The sequence below is a fragment of the Carica papaya genome, chromosome 7, assembly GCF_054855325.1.
Source record: "Carica papaya isolate Zhongbai chromosome 7, ASM5485532v1, whole genome shotgun sequence".
Classification (NCBI taxonomy): Eukaryota; Viridiplantae; Streptophyta; class Magnoliopsida; order Brassicales; family Caricaceae; genus Carica; species Carica papaya.
Window position 1 is genome coordinate 29542228 of NC_142315.1, and position 17126 is coordinate 29559353.

At 34.1% G+C, this 17126-nt stretch overlaps 3 protein-coding genes across 7 annotated transcripts; 1 reads left to right on the forward strand and 2 right to left on the reverse strand.

Moving 5' to 3' along the window:
• Positions 1-1916: 1916 nt before the first annotated feature.
• On the reverse strand, positions 1917-2902 carry LOC110815696 (1,4-dihydroxy-2-naphthoyl-CoA thioesterase 1-like). The gene is made up of 3 exons (XM_022043606.2): positions 2574-2902; positions 2313-2504; positions 1917-2223 (listed from the first exon to the last, which is right to left on the reverse strand). The coding sequence occupies exons 1-3, from the start codon at positions 2700-2702 to the stop codon at positions 2062-2064; spliced, it is 483 nt and encodes a 160-aa protein (XP_021899298.1). The 5' UTR covers positions 2703-2902; the 3' UTR covers positions 1917-2061.
• A 4832-nt stretch (positions 2903-7734) lies between these two features.
• Positions 7735-10991, forward strand: DIN10 (Raffinose synthase family protein). 4 transcript variants are annotated; one of them, XM_088208483.1, is made up of 6 exons: positions 7735-7875; positions 8032-8071; positions 8175-9547; positions 9642-9851; positions 9930-10064; positions 10167-10991. In XM_088208483.1, exons 3-6 carry the CDS (start codon positions 8241-8243, stop codon positions 10828-10830), a joined length of 2316 nt encoding a protein of 771 aa, XP_088064609.1. In that variant the 5' UTR covers positions 7735-7875; positions 8032-8071; positions 8175-8240; the 3' UTR covers positions 10831-10991. The 4 variants fall into 4 exon arrangements, with proteins under 4 accessions (XP_088064609.1, XP_021899137.1, XP_021899134.1 ...); XM_022043445.2 differs by having other exon boundaries at positions 8178-9547; XM_022043442.2 differs by lacking the exon at positions 7735-7875 and having other exon boundaries at positions 8016-8071.
• A 117-nt stretch (positions 10992-11108) lies between these two features.
• Positions 11109-17098, reverse strand: LOC110815607 (Small nuclear RNA activating complex (SNAPc), subunit SNAP43 protein). 2 transcript variants are annotated; one of them, XM_022043447.2, is made up of 8 exons: positions 16691-17098; positions 14514-14571; positions 14261-14387; positions 13429-13542; positions 12610-12808; positions 12461-12506; positions 12236-12311; positions 11109-11627 (listed from the first exon to the last, which is right to left on the reverse strand). In XM_022043447.2, exons 2-8 carry the CDS (start codon positions 14568-14570, stop codon positions 11401-11403), a joined length of 846 nt encoding a protein of 281 aa, XP_021899139.1. In that variant the 5' UTR covers position 14571; positions 16691-17098; the 3' UTR covers positions 11109-11400. The 2 variants fall into 2 exon arrangements, with proteins under 2 accessions (XP_021899139.1, XP_021899138.1); XM_022043446.2 differs by having other exon boundaries at positions 14514-14646; positions 16691-17081.
• Between the last annotated feature and the right edge of the window lie 28 nt (positions 17099-17126).

Below are 17126 nucleotides of genomic sequence, written 5' to 3' on the forward strand. Positions count from 1 at the left end.
AAATATGAACAACTATATTACAACTTATAATATTGAATACAACGTCAGTTTAATAAAATGTTCGTTTCAAAAATAAAACAAACCGAGTTCATACTTTCATTTCAGGTATGATTGGAATATATTCTCCACTCGTTGAAAATCTCTTTCAATTTGTATACACCGCATACTCATCTATCTTACTACTTACAATCAAATTAGTAGTACTTCCGATTATTGTTGCTTATGTTATAACTTTAAAAAGTATTATTGAAATAGTTGTTTAGCAATTGATGTTTTATATAAATATCAAATAATTTTTGAATTTTCAAATGTAAATTTCTATTAAAGGCTAAAGCTATATTCCAAAAATTACAATTTATAATTTTTATATTTAATTATATGGTAATTATATTTTAGCTTTTATTTTTGTCAAAATACATATTATTTTATTCATTTGTTCGTAAAAAGTAATTTAAAAATATAAAATCCAAAATCAAAAGCTACTCAAAATAAAGTTTTATTGCTTATATCTCATGAAATCAATTAAGGTTATAAAAGCCATCATCGTGCTATTAAATACTATAATTTTAGTCGAATACGACATACAACTTATAGTTTTATTTATTAATATATCAATAAGTACATCATAAATAATCTCGTACGTGTCGTATTTTAGTGGGATTCAAATTAAGTGAGGCTTGATGATAACTTTATCATTGTTACCTATTGTAAGTAAATTACCTATTAGAAACTTTAGTTTATTTACTTGAACATGTAAGTTCTGAATTAATTCATTATGACACGTCTATCTATTATGACAGTATTACTGGTAATGATTTCATAAAAAAATCTCGTAATATATATATATATATATAAAGAATCATATAAATGTTATATAAGTGAATATTAAATAAGCATTTTATTAATCAATTATTATAACCTAAATCGTGATACGTAATACTTCATAGTGGACTCAGACTTATAAACTTCACATGTAAAATGGGCATATAGCTTAAATAAGCAATGCATACTTTGTATTAAAATAGACATAACCTAAATAAGTAATCTATATTTTATTATTTATCCTTACACATTAGATATATAATATTTACTGATAATCTTTTATAAATTATTTTACTATTTATACACTATGTCATTCATTAAATGATACGTGAAATATTTCAATCAAATGAGTGCATCGATATTCCATATATTTTTTTTTTTATGATTTCAATATGACTATACCCGTAAAACAAGCGTGAAAGTTAGTGTCAAGATCAATAATCATTTTTGTTCGAGTTTTAACAAGTACAATTTTTTTTAAATGAGATTTTTGAACGTCATGTATTATCTTCGAGTGATATGCTCTTAAATAAATATTTTGACTGATATATATCAACTAAACGATGGTATGAAATGAAAAATTTATAATAATCATATGGTGAAAGCGTAGTGTTTGATTTAATTCATCGTGATAGATTATAATAAAATATGTTATTAACGCAGTAATAAAAAGTGTGAGCATTTCGCTAAGGTACGTAACGTTTCTAGATAATTTTATATGGGTGATATTTATATGAAATTATGTTTAGTAATTATGACATAAAAATATACTTAATATTTTTTTAAATTGTAAAATAATTTCTTTTTTTCATTTTACTGAAATTTTAAATTAAAGTTCGTTTTTTTAGGTAATTGACAGTTTGTAAACATATGAAGTTTCAGATAAATAAAACAAATATGCAAATACTTATTCCAATTTAAACTACTTTGAATTTATAAAATTCTATTAATGTTAAAAGTGGTGTACTAAAAAATACTAAACAAATATGTGTTTGTATATATATATATATATATAGTTAAATATATATTGTCACTGAAGAAGAATATATATATATATATATATATTGGGAATAAACAACATAGTTGACTAATGATTGGAGAATGGCAGGATGGCAGATTAGAGAATTGGGTAAAATTGCAGAGAGTTCATAATAGGCCAAATTTTATGAACAGAAAAGATAAGCACGAAAGAAGCAGCAATACGCGGGTGAGATTTACAGGGAGAGGGAGTTCCACAAGTCATAGTTTAGCGTACTTTTTGAGATGATCCGCGGCGTGTTTGGCATTCTCCGGCACCGGCAGGTTGCACAGGAGAGTGACCCTCGACGTCGACACCAACGACCTGGTCTCCGCATTGTCGTCGTCGGAGGGATTACCTTTCCATATTCTCACTTCCCACACCTATTAAAAATTTCGTAAAGTCTCCGTCAACTCATTAATCAAAACTTTATAGGATTAACAGGTAACGCCGGAATAGGTAATCAATTGACCTGAATGGTTCTGCCGACGGTGATGGGAGAAGCCTCGGCGATGACGAAATCCCCGAGTACGGCGGGCTTGAGGTGGTTGATGGAGAGGTTGATGCCGGCGACTCGTTTGAAGCCAGAGGCGATGTGAGCGCCCACGCTGGCCAGCGACTCTGCAATTAACGCCGACACGCCGCCGTGCAACACCTTGAACGGCTGTGCAATGATTGTTCCGTTTATAAGATGTAGATAGATATTCATAAAGAATCGGTAAAAGAAAATTACCTGGCAGCAAAGAGCGGTGACATGGAGGTGGCCGGCGACTCTGGTGGGAGACATATGCTGGAATTTGAATCCAATGCTCTGCAGAGGAGGATCCAGAATCTCCATGGCGGAGGATGACGAAGGACCCATTATCAGAAAATCCAAATCCAATTATACAAATCCGTCTCTGTGAATTCTTTGTTACAGATTAAGAGAACGGAAGATGTGAATCGACGGGTGAGTGGGAGAGGGAGCGAGTTGGGGATGGACTGACAGAGAAGGGTAGGTAGAAAACCTTATCTCTCCTGCCATTTTCAAGTTCACAACGTACCCACTTTACCTACTTTGTACCACAAATTATTTAACAGAACAAATATACTTATTACCATAAATACATTTTGTATTCTTAAAAATTATAATTTAAGATTTGCTTAATAATTCTGTTTTTTTTTTCCTTTAAATATCACATATAATTAAAATATAATATTTACTCTGCATTGTTATATATATATATATTTGATATTTGTAATTAATAAATAAATATTCCCTCTCATATTATATATACAAAAAAATCAAATAATTATATAAGTATTTAAATTCATTCTCGTAGTAAAAAAAAAAAAAAAGGTCGGTGTTGATCGATCAGGGTTCAGACAGGGTGGGATAAAAGTTAAATCCACAAAAGATCATAACTTACGTGTTTATAATAAAGATTCTATCGAATAATCTTGAAAAAGATTTTGAAAGAGTGCTCCGCGTTTTTTTCTATCTAATATAATATCTTTAGTCGTGAAAAAGATCACTTATATGACTAATGAACGAACGGTAAACCATTTAATCAAAAATTTGTCCGTATTTTATATTTAATTTACGTTCCAATAAAGTCAAAGATTTGATTACTTATTGTCATTTTGTGGGATTATTGAGGTCTTGATTCCCAGTATAGAATAACAATTCTTTATTTATTTAGCGTGAAACATGTAAAATGTTAATCATGCTAACATAAATATTGATTCGAATAGATTGTCACTAAAACGAGAAGTCTTACGTAATAAATATCGATTTGAATAAATGAATTGAAATGAATTATCAAAACCTTTCAAACGATATGCTACTACGTATATTGTATCAAAGCTATTAATACGTATGAATAACATATCTAAATCAAATCTTGATTTCAACCTTTATATTAAATGATTCGCCATAAGAATTACTTAATTACTTAATAATATTTTTTTTACCTAATGCTTTTATAAAATGTTGAACTATTTAATTTTTTTACCCAAGTTTGCCATCTTTCATCACAGAATGAAGGGTCTTAATATATTTCCTTATTTATTAAATTTTCAAATACAGCGTTATAACATTCTTATTCGTTTAACATAAATCAAAATATTCTAATAAACTAACATAATGTTAGCTCGGTGGTAGTTAACGTATGATATTTGATTTAGTTTGATAAAAAAAAGTTAACGCATCGATGCATACGCGGTGTTTCAATTACCGAGTTACGTTAGATTTTGACGAATTTATTATGTTTTTAAATAAAAATAATATTCTATACCGTTTAAGTTTATTTAATTAAAGTACTTAAAATTAGTTAAAAATTCGTTATAATTTTTATAAATATGGTATTTATCTTATTATAAGGAAAAAATCATAGGGTCCTGTGGATTTATGTATATTCAACTTTATTATATTATGTTATTGTACAATTTTTGCTCCCTTCCATGAAAGTTATAGGCTGATACTGAGAACCCACCCAGCCAATCTATGGGCTTTGACATTGAATTCTGTAAGAACCCACTCAATATAGCTCACACATGCATACATATATACATATATATATATATATTACTTTTTAAAAACAATTTAAAAGGTTATAATGCATTATTTATTAATGGAATTTAATTTAAATTAATATAATAATAATAATAATAATAATAAAAGGATAAAAAATTAGTTTATTATTTAATTAAAAATAATTTTGAAAAAAATGAGTGAAAATTTGAGTTCTGAAAGTATTTTTGAAAGAAAAATAAAAAAATCGAAAGTCAAAACGTAATTTAAAAAAATTGCGCTACGTCATATGCTCGGTCAGTAGCCACGATCAACTAGGATGCGCCAGATGACAGAGGTGTTGACGCGGGAGGTCACGCAGAGAGAACTACGTGCGCGATCCGCGTGCGCGTGATCAAACGGCTGAGATCCATTTCTACGCGTACGGATAATTCAGATTCAAAATGCGTACGGATGATTCAGATTAAAAGCGATGGACGGTCCAGATCAAAAGCAGATGAATATAAATAACATCACCCGCACTCAAATTTTAACTCTAGCCGCCATAGAGGATAATATATATATATATATAAATGTATGTATTACTTTTTATAAACAATTTAAAAGGTTATAATGCATTATCCCAATTAAGATAGCTTAATTATTACCAAAATCTTATCAACATACAAAATTAGTTCAGTTTTTTTTTTTTAAATGTAAATGTTAATAAAAATATATTCTATCCCACTGGTTAAAATTTTTTAAAAAATATTTTTTTAATAAAACACCCAATTTAAAATGTAATATTATTATTATTATTATTATTTAAACATGATGGTATAAAATTAACCCTTACATATAATTTTTTGAAAATATTTAACTAAAAATAATTTATATAATTATTTTAATAATATAATTATATAATTGCTGCTGGGTTCCACGTCGGACACATCGAACAAGACAAATGTGTAGACATGAGGTCTAACTCGACGAGATCCGTGTCCAAGATGTAGTTGCTCCAAACGATATTAACCGCACACGTGTTCCTGCCTTCTTTCGCACGTGGTGAGCGTAAATTTCTTATTAACCAATTACGAGCTGACACGTCTCTTCTTTGCACGTGGTGAGTGTAAATTTCTTATTAACCAATTAGGAGCTGACACGTCTCCTCTTTTCTTTTTTTTCCGAAACTGGTTGTCTGCTTGCACTCTATCTATCCTGTTTGTTTATGCCAAACGGTATTGAAATGATAAATTTGAAATGAATTTTAAAAATTAATTTTTTTTTTTTTCGTTATATTTTTATAAAATTTGTTTAACTTTCTTTATATTTTTTAAATAATAATAATAATTTATTTTATTAAATATAAAATTTTAATTTAATTATGTATAATAATTATTTATTTAATTATATTTTTATATAATTTTTTTAATTACGTATTTTTTATACATTATTTATTATTATATCTAATAAGATATGTACAAATTAATAATCTGATTGAAAATACAAATGTATCATTTTATCGTCCAAACAAAATAGTTATCATTAACATATATTAATACGTATTTATTTAAATATAAAAAAATTATGTCATTATCATCTTATATCATTGTCATATAATTACTGTCATTAAAATATATTAATTATTCATATAAGGTGAGGACGAGCAATGGCAAATTTGTAATTTTAACTGCAAAATGAGGGCAGATTAGAGAATATAAAGAGGATTAAATAAATAGATAATCAAAACAGTGAATGCGTAAAAAAATATGATTAGTGATAAATTAATAAATTAAATGTAATTAAAAGTAATAATAAATTTATTGAAAGGGTTTTTTTTGTCTTTGTCTTGTCGTAGGAGTGCAAGTAAAATGCATTGCTTGAAGCAAATGACGTTTGGACTGATAGTTACGTTACGTACACATAATGTGAATAATATTAATTTTCTTAAAATTAATTTATCGGCTTTTTTTTTTTTTTAATGAAACAATGACGTGTGTGTGTGTGTATGTATGTATATATATATTATTTACAAAATATAAATATTTAATTAAGAAAAAAAGATAATATAATTTATTATTATTAAAAAAATATAAAACAGTATCACACTCGTGAGAACTATATGCCAAATAATGAACATGAATTCCAATATTTTATAAGGCAATCATTTGCATACATGAATCACCCATTTCAATAATTTCATTCATATATTATATTTAAATATACTTAGTGATAGACTATAATAAAAAAATATTTATTTTAAATTAAAATTTATATAATTATTAATCGATAAAATATTTTATTTAAAATTTTTAGTTTAATATATAGTCGGAGTAAAATAAGATGTTAGACTAAAATTATTTTAATTAAAAAAAATTAATTACAAAAAAAATATTTATTTTATTTAAAAATATAATAAGTTAATTGATACTGAATCAAATTTAATTATCGTAACTTTACTAATATACTAATGAATTAAATTATATATTGCATCATAGTATTTTTGCTCTGGTAGATCTCTCTCGTGTAATAATAGTCTGAAAATTTAGATTACTAATTCGTAGAATACTTAGCGACTCGAAATTTTTTTAAATGATATTTAAGAAAAGAGTATTATAGAAAAATTCATACGATTAGAGGAACTTTTCATGTTGGATGAAATGATAAAGGAAGATCGGGAAACCCATTTACATATTTTTATTTAATGATAGATATTACATATATTTTTTTTTAAATTAAAAATAATTAAAAAATTTATATTTATATAGAATAAAAAATATTATAAAATAATTATTATTATCTTATAATATACTTATAAAATAATAAATTTTACGTTTTAATAAAATTTAAACTCGTAATTATTGAGTCACTTAGAATTGTATATCATTGATACCAATGACGAAGAATTTTCCACATATTATTTTGAACGTTAATTTGGTGTGTAATTAGGTAGTAAGCAATAGGCCTCGAACGGGCCACGTTCTGAAATCTGAACGGACGCTACGCGCTTCCTTGCAGCCTTGAAGTGCGCGTGAAGGATTAGCACGTTTGATGAGTTCTGTTCTGACAGTGACGAACCAATGGAAGAGCACAGGCACACGTCAGCTCTGTAAATTCACCCACGTTCTATGATATTACCGAATCGTACAACCTACTTTACACGTGGCAGTAAAAAAGCGTAGGTTCATCGCGAGATCCGTGAACTCGGATGTGAAGCAAGAGTTTTTATGTCGTGTGATTTTGAGTTTCGATTGGGCCGGGGCCGCGGACCTGACGTGGTGATCTGATCGGCCACTACAGTTAAAATTGATGGTTCGTTAGGTAAATAGTGGAAAATGGAGGAACGTTGAGAGACCAAGAGATTGAGACTGAGAAGAAAGAGATTTTGTCTGAAGAAAAAAAAAAAAAATGGTGTCAAATTCGTGTTACTGTATTCGATTTGCGAGTATAAATATCTCCCATCGCTTCAGTTTATTCACACGTAAATCATTATCTTCGAGCTCTGTTCACAGATCAAAAGTAACCAATAAGCTAATCACTTCTGGTATTTACTTCTTCTCCTTCCTTATTGTTTTTTTTTTTTTTTTTTATCGTTTTCCCTTTCTGGTTTCTGTTTGTTTCCCGAGAAAATGGGAGGGGATATTTTATTGGTTAATACTGATACGGTTTGATTTGTTGGTTCATGCCCTGGAATTTCCAGATATTCTTCGAACCGAGCATTGTCATTGCTGGCATTTGAGGTCAGTTAATTGGAAATAATTCCTGTTTAAATAAGTTTTGTCCTATTGAAATGCGTCCGTGAAACTGAGCTAAGTCGTGCTTGGTATCGTGTTATTGTGTTAGCAGAGAAGTGAGCCCAGTAAACCAGAAAGGAAGCTAAACAGAGAAGATACATTAGAAGAGGAAGCGATGACGATTAAGCCGGCGATTCGTATCGCTGAGAGGAAGCTGATAGTGAAGGATCGCACTATCCTCAGTGGAGTATCGGACAATGTGATCGAAACGTCCGGTTCGGACTCAGGTCCGGTGGAGGGGTTGTTCCTCGGGGCGGTGTTCGAGGAGGAGAAGAGCAGACACGTCGTCTCCATTGGTTCACTTCGCGATGTCCGGTTCATGGCCTGCTTTAGGTTCAAGTTATGGTGGATGGCTCAGAAGATGGGCGATTATGGCAGAGACATTCCTCTCGAGACTCAATTCCTATTGGTCGAGACCAAGGATGGGGGATCTCACCTTGACGGCAACCCTATTGTATACACCGTTTTCCTCCCCTTGATCGAAGGACCCTTCCGCGCCTGCTTGCAGGGGAACGTCAACGACGAGCTGGAGCTTTGCCTAGAGAGCGGCGACGCAGACATCAAAGCGTCGTCGTTTACGCACTCCTTGTTTATCCACGCGGGAACGGATCCTTTTTGCGCCATCACGGATGCAATCAGGGCAGTTAAACTCCATCTCAAGACGTTCCGCCAACGTCACGAGAAGAAGCTGCCCGGGATAGTTGACTATTTTGGGTGGTGCACGTGGGATGCTTTTTACCAGGAAGTTACCCAAGAAGGGGTGGAGGCCGGGCTCGAATCCCTCGCCGCCGGTGGGACTCCTCCAAAGTTTGTAATCATTGATGATGGGTGGCAATCCGTTGGAGGGGATCCATCGGAGGGACCAGATTCCTCTGATCAGGCAGCGAACAAGCCCCAGCCGTTGCTTAGGCTGACTGGGATCAGAGAAAACGCCAAGTTCCAAGACACGGAGGATCCAACTGTGGGAATAAAAAGCATAGTTAACATTGCAAAGAACAAACATGGGCTCAAGTACGTGTACGTGTGGCACGCGATCACAGGGTACTGGGGTGGTGTCCGGCCGGGCGCGAAGGAGATGGAGCAATACGAGTCGTCGATGAAATACCCGATGGTGTCGAAAGGTGTGGTGGAGAACGAGCCGACATGGAAGACGGATGTGATGGCGGTGCAGGGGCTGGGGCTGGTGAATCCAAAGAACGTGCACAGATTTTACAACGAGCTTCACAGTTATCTGGCGTCTGCGGGTATAGATGGGGTTAAGGTAGATGTGCAATGCATATTAGAGACTCTTGGTGCTGGATTGGGCGGCAGGGTTGAGTTGACCAGGCAGTACCATCAGGCTCTTGATGCTTCCATTGCTAGGAATTTCCCAGATAATGGCTGCATTGCATGTATGAGCCACAACACTGATGCACTATACTGGTAAGTTAGATTCATTCTGATTTCTTTTTGAGAATTTTCTGTATAATTGTGCTTGGTTCTGATGCGGCGTGGTCTACGAAACTGTGTCGTGCAGCTCGAAACAGACGGCTGTCGTGAGAGCATCGGACGATTTCTTCCCGCGCGACCCAGTTTCGCACACAATCCACATAGCGGCGGTGGCTTACAACAGCGTGTTCTTGGGTGAGTTTATGCAGCCTGATTGGGATATGTTCCATTCGCTCCATCCTGCTGGGGAGTACCATGCATCAGCCAGGGCAATCAGCGGAGGACCCATATACGTTAGGTAACAAATCATTTGAACTCTTTAAATCTATATTGATGGAAACTGTATTTTTATTGTTCGTCTCTCGACTTTGAGCAGTGATGCACCTGGGAACCATAACTTTGATCTGCTGAAGAAGATAGTTCTGCCTGATGGGTCGATTCTTCGAGCCCGATTACCGGGTAGGCCAACCCAAGATTGCTTGTTTACGGACCCCGCCCGTGATGGTGCTAGGTAAAGCCATAGCCGCCCCGGTGAACTTTGGATTTTTATATATTTGTTTTCTAGCAATTAATATTTAAGATTTATTGCTAATTTGTGTTCGTTGTTTTTCAGCTTGTTGAAGATTTGGAACATGAACAAGTACACTGGAGTTTTGGGCGCTTACAACTGCCAAGGTGCAGCATGGAACAGCAGTGAGAGGAAGAACACATTCCATAAAACTAAAACTGACTCCATAACCGGCCACACCAAGGGCCGTGACGTCCACCTCATTGCCGAAGCCACCTCCGAGGACCCCGACTGGAGCGGTGACTGCGCCGTCTACTCCCACCGCGGCAGTGAGCTCATCACTCTCGCTCAGAATACCGCACTGCCCATTTCCCTCAAGGTTCTGGAGTACGAAATATACACTGTAACGCCCATCAAGGTCTTAGCACCAGGCTTCAGCTTCGCTCCCTTGGGACTCATCAACATGTTCAATGCCGGGGGTGCTATTGAGGGCCTTAAGTATGAAGTAAAAGACCAAAACAGTGGTGTTGTGGGGGAAGAGAGAACCGCGAATTGCAGTGATGAATTGGTGGGAAAGGTAACAATGCACGTTAAGGGGTGCGGCAAGTTTGGTGCATACTCATCCACGAAACCGAGGAGATGCGTCGTGGGATCTGGACCCGGTGAGGTTGGATTTGAGTATGATTCCTCTTCTGGTCTGCTAACTTTCAGCTTGGTTAAATTGCCCGAGGAGGAGAATAAAGTCCACGTTGTGGAGCTCGAGTTATGAGTCACAAAAAGGAATTTTCATGTCAGTGGTTGGGAGCAGGGAGGGAACCACGGACTTTGATGGTGTAAATCTACATTTATTCTTCTTTAATATGTATGTATAAGTTAATGCATGTAAACATTAGATGAAGAGAATACAGACTGCTCGAACTTTCTTCCTCAGTTGCAGATTCGATCACTGAAGGGTGTAATCTTTCTTATTTAGCCAAAAAAAGTTACTCTCAATTTGCCACAAGACGAGAGAACCAACTTCCTAACAAGTAGAATTCAAAATTCCAATTCGACTAACATAAAACAAAATCTTCAATATATCATGGAGTAATGGGGATAAACCAAAATATACATTACAGAAAATTCTACCGTGCTTCCGGGGCACCACGTGTAGTAATTTTTGTAGCGAATAACTAATATTGTATAATTATTTGCTTACACGTAATGTTTAATGATTATCGTTCAAAGTTAATAAATTACCACGAGAACACTCAAGAAAATGCTACCACCAGAACGAAGCAAAACTTCCTTCCAAGGAGGATTAGCATCAACAACGTGAGAGTCTTGTTTGTGCTTATAGTTAAGATTCAAGCAGTAGCTGTTCCAGTTCATCGAAGTCATCATGGTCTTGCTCTTCCATCTGTTCTTGTTCTGGGTCCGTAAGCTCCTGTGTCAGTCCCGTTTGTCGATAAAACGCTTCTTTCTGGACATTCCAGTTCTCAGCTATTTTCTCCACTTCGTGACTCATCAATTGCTTGTCTATTGATATGTGTTTTATATTCTGAACATCCACTACCTTGCTAGCCCCTTTAGGTGGAATCACATAGAGAGAGCACACAAGTTAATGAGAAATCTAAAACTGGAGAAGAAGAAAAAGGAAAAGAGGAAAAACATACAAGCCAGGTTAAAACTGGGCGAGAATGGCTACTATTAGTTGTGATCGGTGTAGAAATGATACTTTCATTAAGTGATGCACAGTTCAATCGAGTTCCCAAGTCAACCAGCAGTAGCACCACTCGAGCGTATGAAGTCGTGCTCTAAGGATGTTTGATTTGGCTTCTTTTGGAGAAAAATAGGCTTAAAGCCATATGTTTTTCTTTTTCCTCTCAATTTACAAAATCTATTTTGTCTTTCCTGTTTTTCATCAAAATATCCTTATTACAGATTACAAAATTCTTATTTGAATGTGAGGTTGAATCATTTTATTAATTTTCTAACTTATGAAGTACTCTTTTACAATAACTCATCAACCATGTGGCCTTTAACGAGACATTTTTTACTTTCAAGAGTTTAGTCTTTGCCTACTTCCTCTCTTCCAAGCTAAAAAAGATAATGCTAACCGAGTGGCCTCTTACTAAGACAGTGAATATTCTGCAATTGTACATCTTCTCACTGTATAAGTTTAGATGATGTACCTTCAATTGCTCCTTTCTTGGCCTGAGCATATTCTGTAGACAATTTGTTCATCTCAGCCACATCAAATTCTGTACCCTGGTCCAGAAATGAGTGACAATAATTCATGCACTCAATGCAGATCAATTCATAAGGTAACTCTTAGAAGAAAAAAACGAAGAGAAAATCAGCAAACCAAATTTCAAATTTTAATTTTGAGGAGGCTTTTGCTCTTTATATTAACTTACCAGGTCCAAGTGAAGGAAGTCATCAATTTTTCCATCACTGAATAACCTGGTAGTGAAAATAAAAAAGCAGATGTCTCAACACCATTTGAAATGATCCATTTTCACAAACAAAGGAAATATCAATTGAGATCAGTACATAAGCAACATACTTCTCATACGCAACTTGCACGCGAGCATTCTGTAACTCCGTCAGTTGGTTAAGTGTCTCAGCAACAGAACCTTCAATCATTTCCACAGACCCAAACAAAAACATGTTTTTCTCTAGCATCCTTTTGACCACAGCAGCTACTACCTTTATATCCTTATCCTTTGCCTCAACAACAAGATCTTTTAGCTTCATCAGCTTTCCTGTCAGGGAAGAAATGAAATCAACGCAAATAAAGATAAGATTAAAAATATGAAGAGAAAGAGACAATAAAGCAGCCTCAAACTTACATCTTAATCATTCTTATAGTTAATTGCCTTAGCATTAGAAACCAGAGATGGGGAAGATAGTCCTAACCATCCACTATAATTGGATTAAAAGAGCTTCCCAAAGAGAAACATGTTTCAAGAAAATCTATAAATTCCAATCATAAAAGAAAATTACTTTAAAGTATTTTATCTTAACTTTGCATGTTAACTTAGCATGGTATTTGAAAGCATAAATACAGTGGAAAACAATCTCTGTATTCATAATTGGAAAGAAACTGCTTTTCAATCAGTAACTGTACATGTGTTTTTTTATATGTACATAGCTGCACCACTAATGTTAATACTTTCTGATGTAAAGATTACATTGGAAAAAGAAAACACGAAAAATGACTTCCAAAATAAGTCTGTATTTTGTTATTTGCTCTTTGGATGGGTCAAAAAGAAAACTCTAATGTAGACAAAAAAACTATAAAAAAGTTAAACAAGTTAAACTATGAACAAGACAAATTACAACTAATTAAGCTCATTCAATTAGTACAAGAATTACAGCTTACCAAGAGAGAGATAAATTCTGAAAGGTGGTTTGAACGGTTGAGTCTCATGAAGGCAGTATAGGCAATAGAGCCCTCCCAGTCTGTGAGACAAAGAAGCATCACAAACCATGTGACCTACAGATGGGTGCGTAATTGTAAGCTGACAGAAATCAAGAAAAAGATCAAGGTAGTGGAAACACCAGTCCTAAAAATAGAAAGATAAAGAAGAAAAAATAAAAAGCAAATGACTTTTACAGAGGTCCTCCTTTCTAAATTATATAAAGGAAAAAATAGCAGGTTCATTTAAATAGTCTGAAAAAGATCACAACAAGAGTAATATCATAAGTCCAGTTGCCAAAAAATTGATTTGAGCAAACAAATGTTCCAAGAAATTATAGATGCGATGTCATCCAGCACATTGTTGCTCATGGCAGCTTTGTGGTTTTTTTATAACATGGATAACAGAAAAATTTCTTACATACCAGTTGAGTGAAGAATTCAAAATACATCCCCCACTCTGTATCACATAGATTAGACAGCCCTATAGACACGGTGAATAAGAGCCAGACAGTATAAATGATAAAGTTTTTTATTCAACAATGTATCACAAAATTCTCACTGAACAGAGGACCATAATCTTCTTCTAAACCAGCAAAAAATAATAAAAAAGGGAAATCCTCTAGATTAGTCGTAAGTAAAACACACTACAAAGAACAATTTTGGCAAGAGGAATGAAGTTCAGTTGTTACATTCTAGAGGCAAACTGAGTGCATAACAACATCGGGGGGCAGTGGCGGGGGGCCACAGAGTACTAAAAGAAACAAACTAATAAATAAGCAAATGTAAAGCTTACCAATTGCATGAGCATACAATGACTGCATAAAGAAGGCCAAGTTAGCAGAAGGACGAGCCTCATAGATGTAAGAAAACTTTCTGGAAAGCCAAACCTTCTTCATGGCAGCCAGTTCTAATGATTCACCCTACAAATATTCCACAAAAGCAAGAGGTGTTAAAAAACTTGAAGTAAGAAACAGAAGGAATCTCTTTTCATCAACACTTAAACACATTGATTAAAGCAGGAAGAGCAAAAGGACACATTTTATTACCTCAGAAAACTCATGGATGAGGTCATCAATGTCTTGCTTGAATGGAGAGAGGTCCATTCTGTTGGAGATTCGGATCAAAACAAAGTAGTTGTTGAGATCACACAGCAATCATCAGAGAGAAGAAGAAACATACCTGTGATAGATTCATCGTCATTAACCTAAGTGTCTAAATTGGTAGCACAAAGAATAGGATGTGAATAAGAAAGTTTTTATGATCAATCTTATTGGCTATGGTAGAGAGATTGACTTGGTATCAAGGCAATGCCATAATACCTTTTACTTTATCAATAAGAATAAACCAATACATAAGACAGTAAATAAAATATAATCCAGGTTAACTTACTACATTAATTAAGTCCTCTTGGATTCTCAAAATAAACAGTAGTCATAATCTTGTGGAAAGTTGGTATCCTTCACTCCTAACATTCTTTATATACGCATACACACAGTTCAAACAAATGGAAAACCGAAAGAGCAAAAACAAAATAACCAATGGTTATATGATAGTTAAGAGAAATAGCATGAGATTATTAGAAGATGTATGCAATAAATGGCCTACCAGCTACCATAAGAAGGAAATGTCAAAATCGTGACTCCAAGACATCTGAAACTTTTTTCTTAAAGAAACCATTTAAGCTTCAAAAATGTGCTGCCAATCTAAGTAAGGGTTGGATCAAAGACACAAAAAGAGTTCAAAGACACTAATTCAGAAAAACAGCAAGGAAGAAACTGAGAAATAATACTAGGGCTAAATTGATTTTTTTGTTTGTTTGTCCGTGCCTTAATTGAAGTGCAGGTGTGCAAATATCATTCAAAATGACAATAAGAAAAAGGAAAAAGACATGGTTTACAAGCTCCATAATTGAAATAAACTAAAGGTGACAAACAAGATCATCAATCTTTCTTCATGTTTTGTTACCACCAATGTTCTTTTACTTATACTATAAAGGAATACAAAACTTGAAGAAGCATTTGCCAACGTATCTACTACAGTGGGTTGCCAAAAATATCAACAAAGTCAGATGCATCCTCTTAGGCAGCCAAATGACTGCAAGTTAATTCCTAACTGAACCCTTGAAATGGTCATTCAATCGTACAATTGTGAATGGGAATTATAATAAAACATGCATTGATGACTTCCTTTGCTGGAGAAAAGTGAACCAAGAGTTAAACTGTAATCAATTGACAAAACATGCCCGAGCGCGACAGAGACACACAAAGACAAAATTGAACCAAAAGTGAATCCCCTCATTGGTCAACAGGTCCATATAAAAAAAAAAAAAAACACTTAATGACGTGACTTTAACATTCCAAGATAGAGGTAACCACAACTGCTATGGTGACTAGCCCTATATCTGCTATAACTTTGAGATATTGCCCCTTTGGTACACAAGCTGTAAGTTAAATGAAGCCATCTCAAGCTCCTAAAAGCGAGTTTGTATTGCAAGATTGGAAGGTATTAAAATCAAGACAGTAAAAGAAAAAGTACTTGCTGAAAAAGTACAAGAATGACATCCTCAAGATTCATCATGTGTGGGATTCGGGGGGATAGAGATAACCAAGCACCATGAAAGAGGTGGTATTGGCATTCCACAACAATCTGAACCATCCATGCATGATGAGGTATGAGAGATAAATGTAGAGACAAGCCTGTTAATTCAGTTCTAAGACCTGCATCATCCATGTGAGGATACTAACATTGGTTTGGATATTTTGTTAAAAACGTGATGGGGTGATTTTCTCCGCATCGAACTAACACAAATGCGAATCTAACAGAAGACTAAACTGCAGGAGCAAACAGAATAGCAAGATTAAACCAAAAAAAAAAAAGAAAGAAACATATAGTGAAATGCCATGATCAGAAGATCATAAATCAGGGTAGAGATTAAGAGAAGCCAAGGCTTGAAAAACTTTGAATATCATACTCACTAACATGCATCACCACAGACCTACCCGTTAGCCCCATATATCAACTAAGGAAACAGCAAGATTTCTACGAACTAAGAATCAAAGCAGAGCTCTTTAGAGGCATTTCATCAAACATTACGTGAGCAATTCGGCAACCAAAAACGGTTAGCCGAAACCTTAATGCAACATAAACTTGGCGTAAGGTAAATCAAAGGAGGCAAAATATTCCAGCAAGAACATTCAAGAATTTTCAGTCTATGAAACTCAACCTCCTCTTCGTTCTCGGTCCGCTTACTCCTCCTCTCTTCTCTTGCACCGCAACCTGCTCTTCACTCTTGCCACTCGATCGCGATACGTCTTTATGTTGTCTCGTTTCCCTGTGTCAAACCGATAAAAAGTTGGGAGTATCATTTTTGTCTTTCCCGAAAGCTAAATAGAACAAAACAAAGTTTGTTTTTTTTAAAATAAAATGTAATAAAGTAGAGGCCTTTAATTCAATATTCTTGGGAAGTTAATTAGGAGAAAAAACAGAAGTACCCAATTATTGAGTCTTGTATAAGATTAGGCAAATACTATGAATTATTTGACAGACATAAATGATTACAGAACTATTTGGATCTAAAGATTTATCTTGTTATTATGTGTTTTAGATCTCGTTGTATCATTACATATTCTAGGTCTCGTTATGTATTTGAATGCAGATCA

What these genes read in the sequence shown, in the direction of transcription:
- LOC110815607 (XM_022043447.2), bottom strand. Translation starts at nt 14,570, where the DNA reads ATGGACCTCTCTCCATTCAAGCAAGACATTGATGACCTCATCCATGAG. An exon ending in TCATCCATGAGTTTTCTGAG is followed by an intron (nt 14,388 to 14,513) that starts GTAATAAAATGT and finishes GAATATTTGTAG; the next exon opens with GGTGAATCATTAGAACTGGC. An exon ending in GTGCAAGTTGCGTATGAGAA is followed by an intron (nt 12,507 to 12,609) that starts GTATGTTGCTTA and finishes TTTCACTACCAG; the next exon opens with GTTATTCAGTGATGGAAAAA.
- DIN10 (XM_088208483.1), top strand. Translation starts at nt 8,241, where the DNA reads ATGACGATTAAGCCGGCGATTCGTATCGCTGAGAGGAAGCTGATAGTG. An exon ending in AACACTGATGCACTATACTG is followed by an intron (nt 9,548 to 9,641) that starts GTAAGTTAGATT and finishes TGTGTCGTGCAG; the next exon opens with CTCGAAACAGACGGCTGTCG. An exon ending in CCCGCCCGTGATGGTGCTAG is followed by an intron (nt 10,065 to 10,166) that starts GTAAAGCCATAG and finishes GTTGTTTTTCAG; the next exon opens with CTTGTTGAAGATTTGGAACA.
- LOC110815696 (XM_022043606.2), bottom strand. Translation starts at nt 2,702, where the DNA reads ATGGGTCCTTCGTCATCCTCCGCCATGGAGATTCTGGATCCTCCTCTG. An exon ending in TCACCGCTCTTTGCTGCCAG is followed by an intron (nt 2,505 to 2,573) that starts GTAATTTTCTTT and finishes ATCATTGCACAG; the next exon opens with CCGTTCAAGGTGTTGCACGG. An exon ending in CCGTCGGCAGAACCATTCAG is followed by an intron (nt 2,224 to 2,312) that starts GTCAATTGATTA and finishes AATTTTTAATAG; the next exon opens with GTGTGGGAAGTGAGAATATG.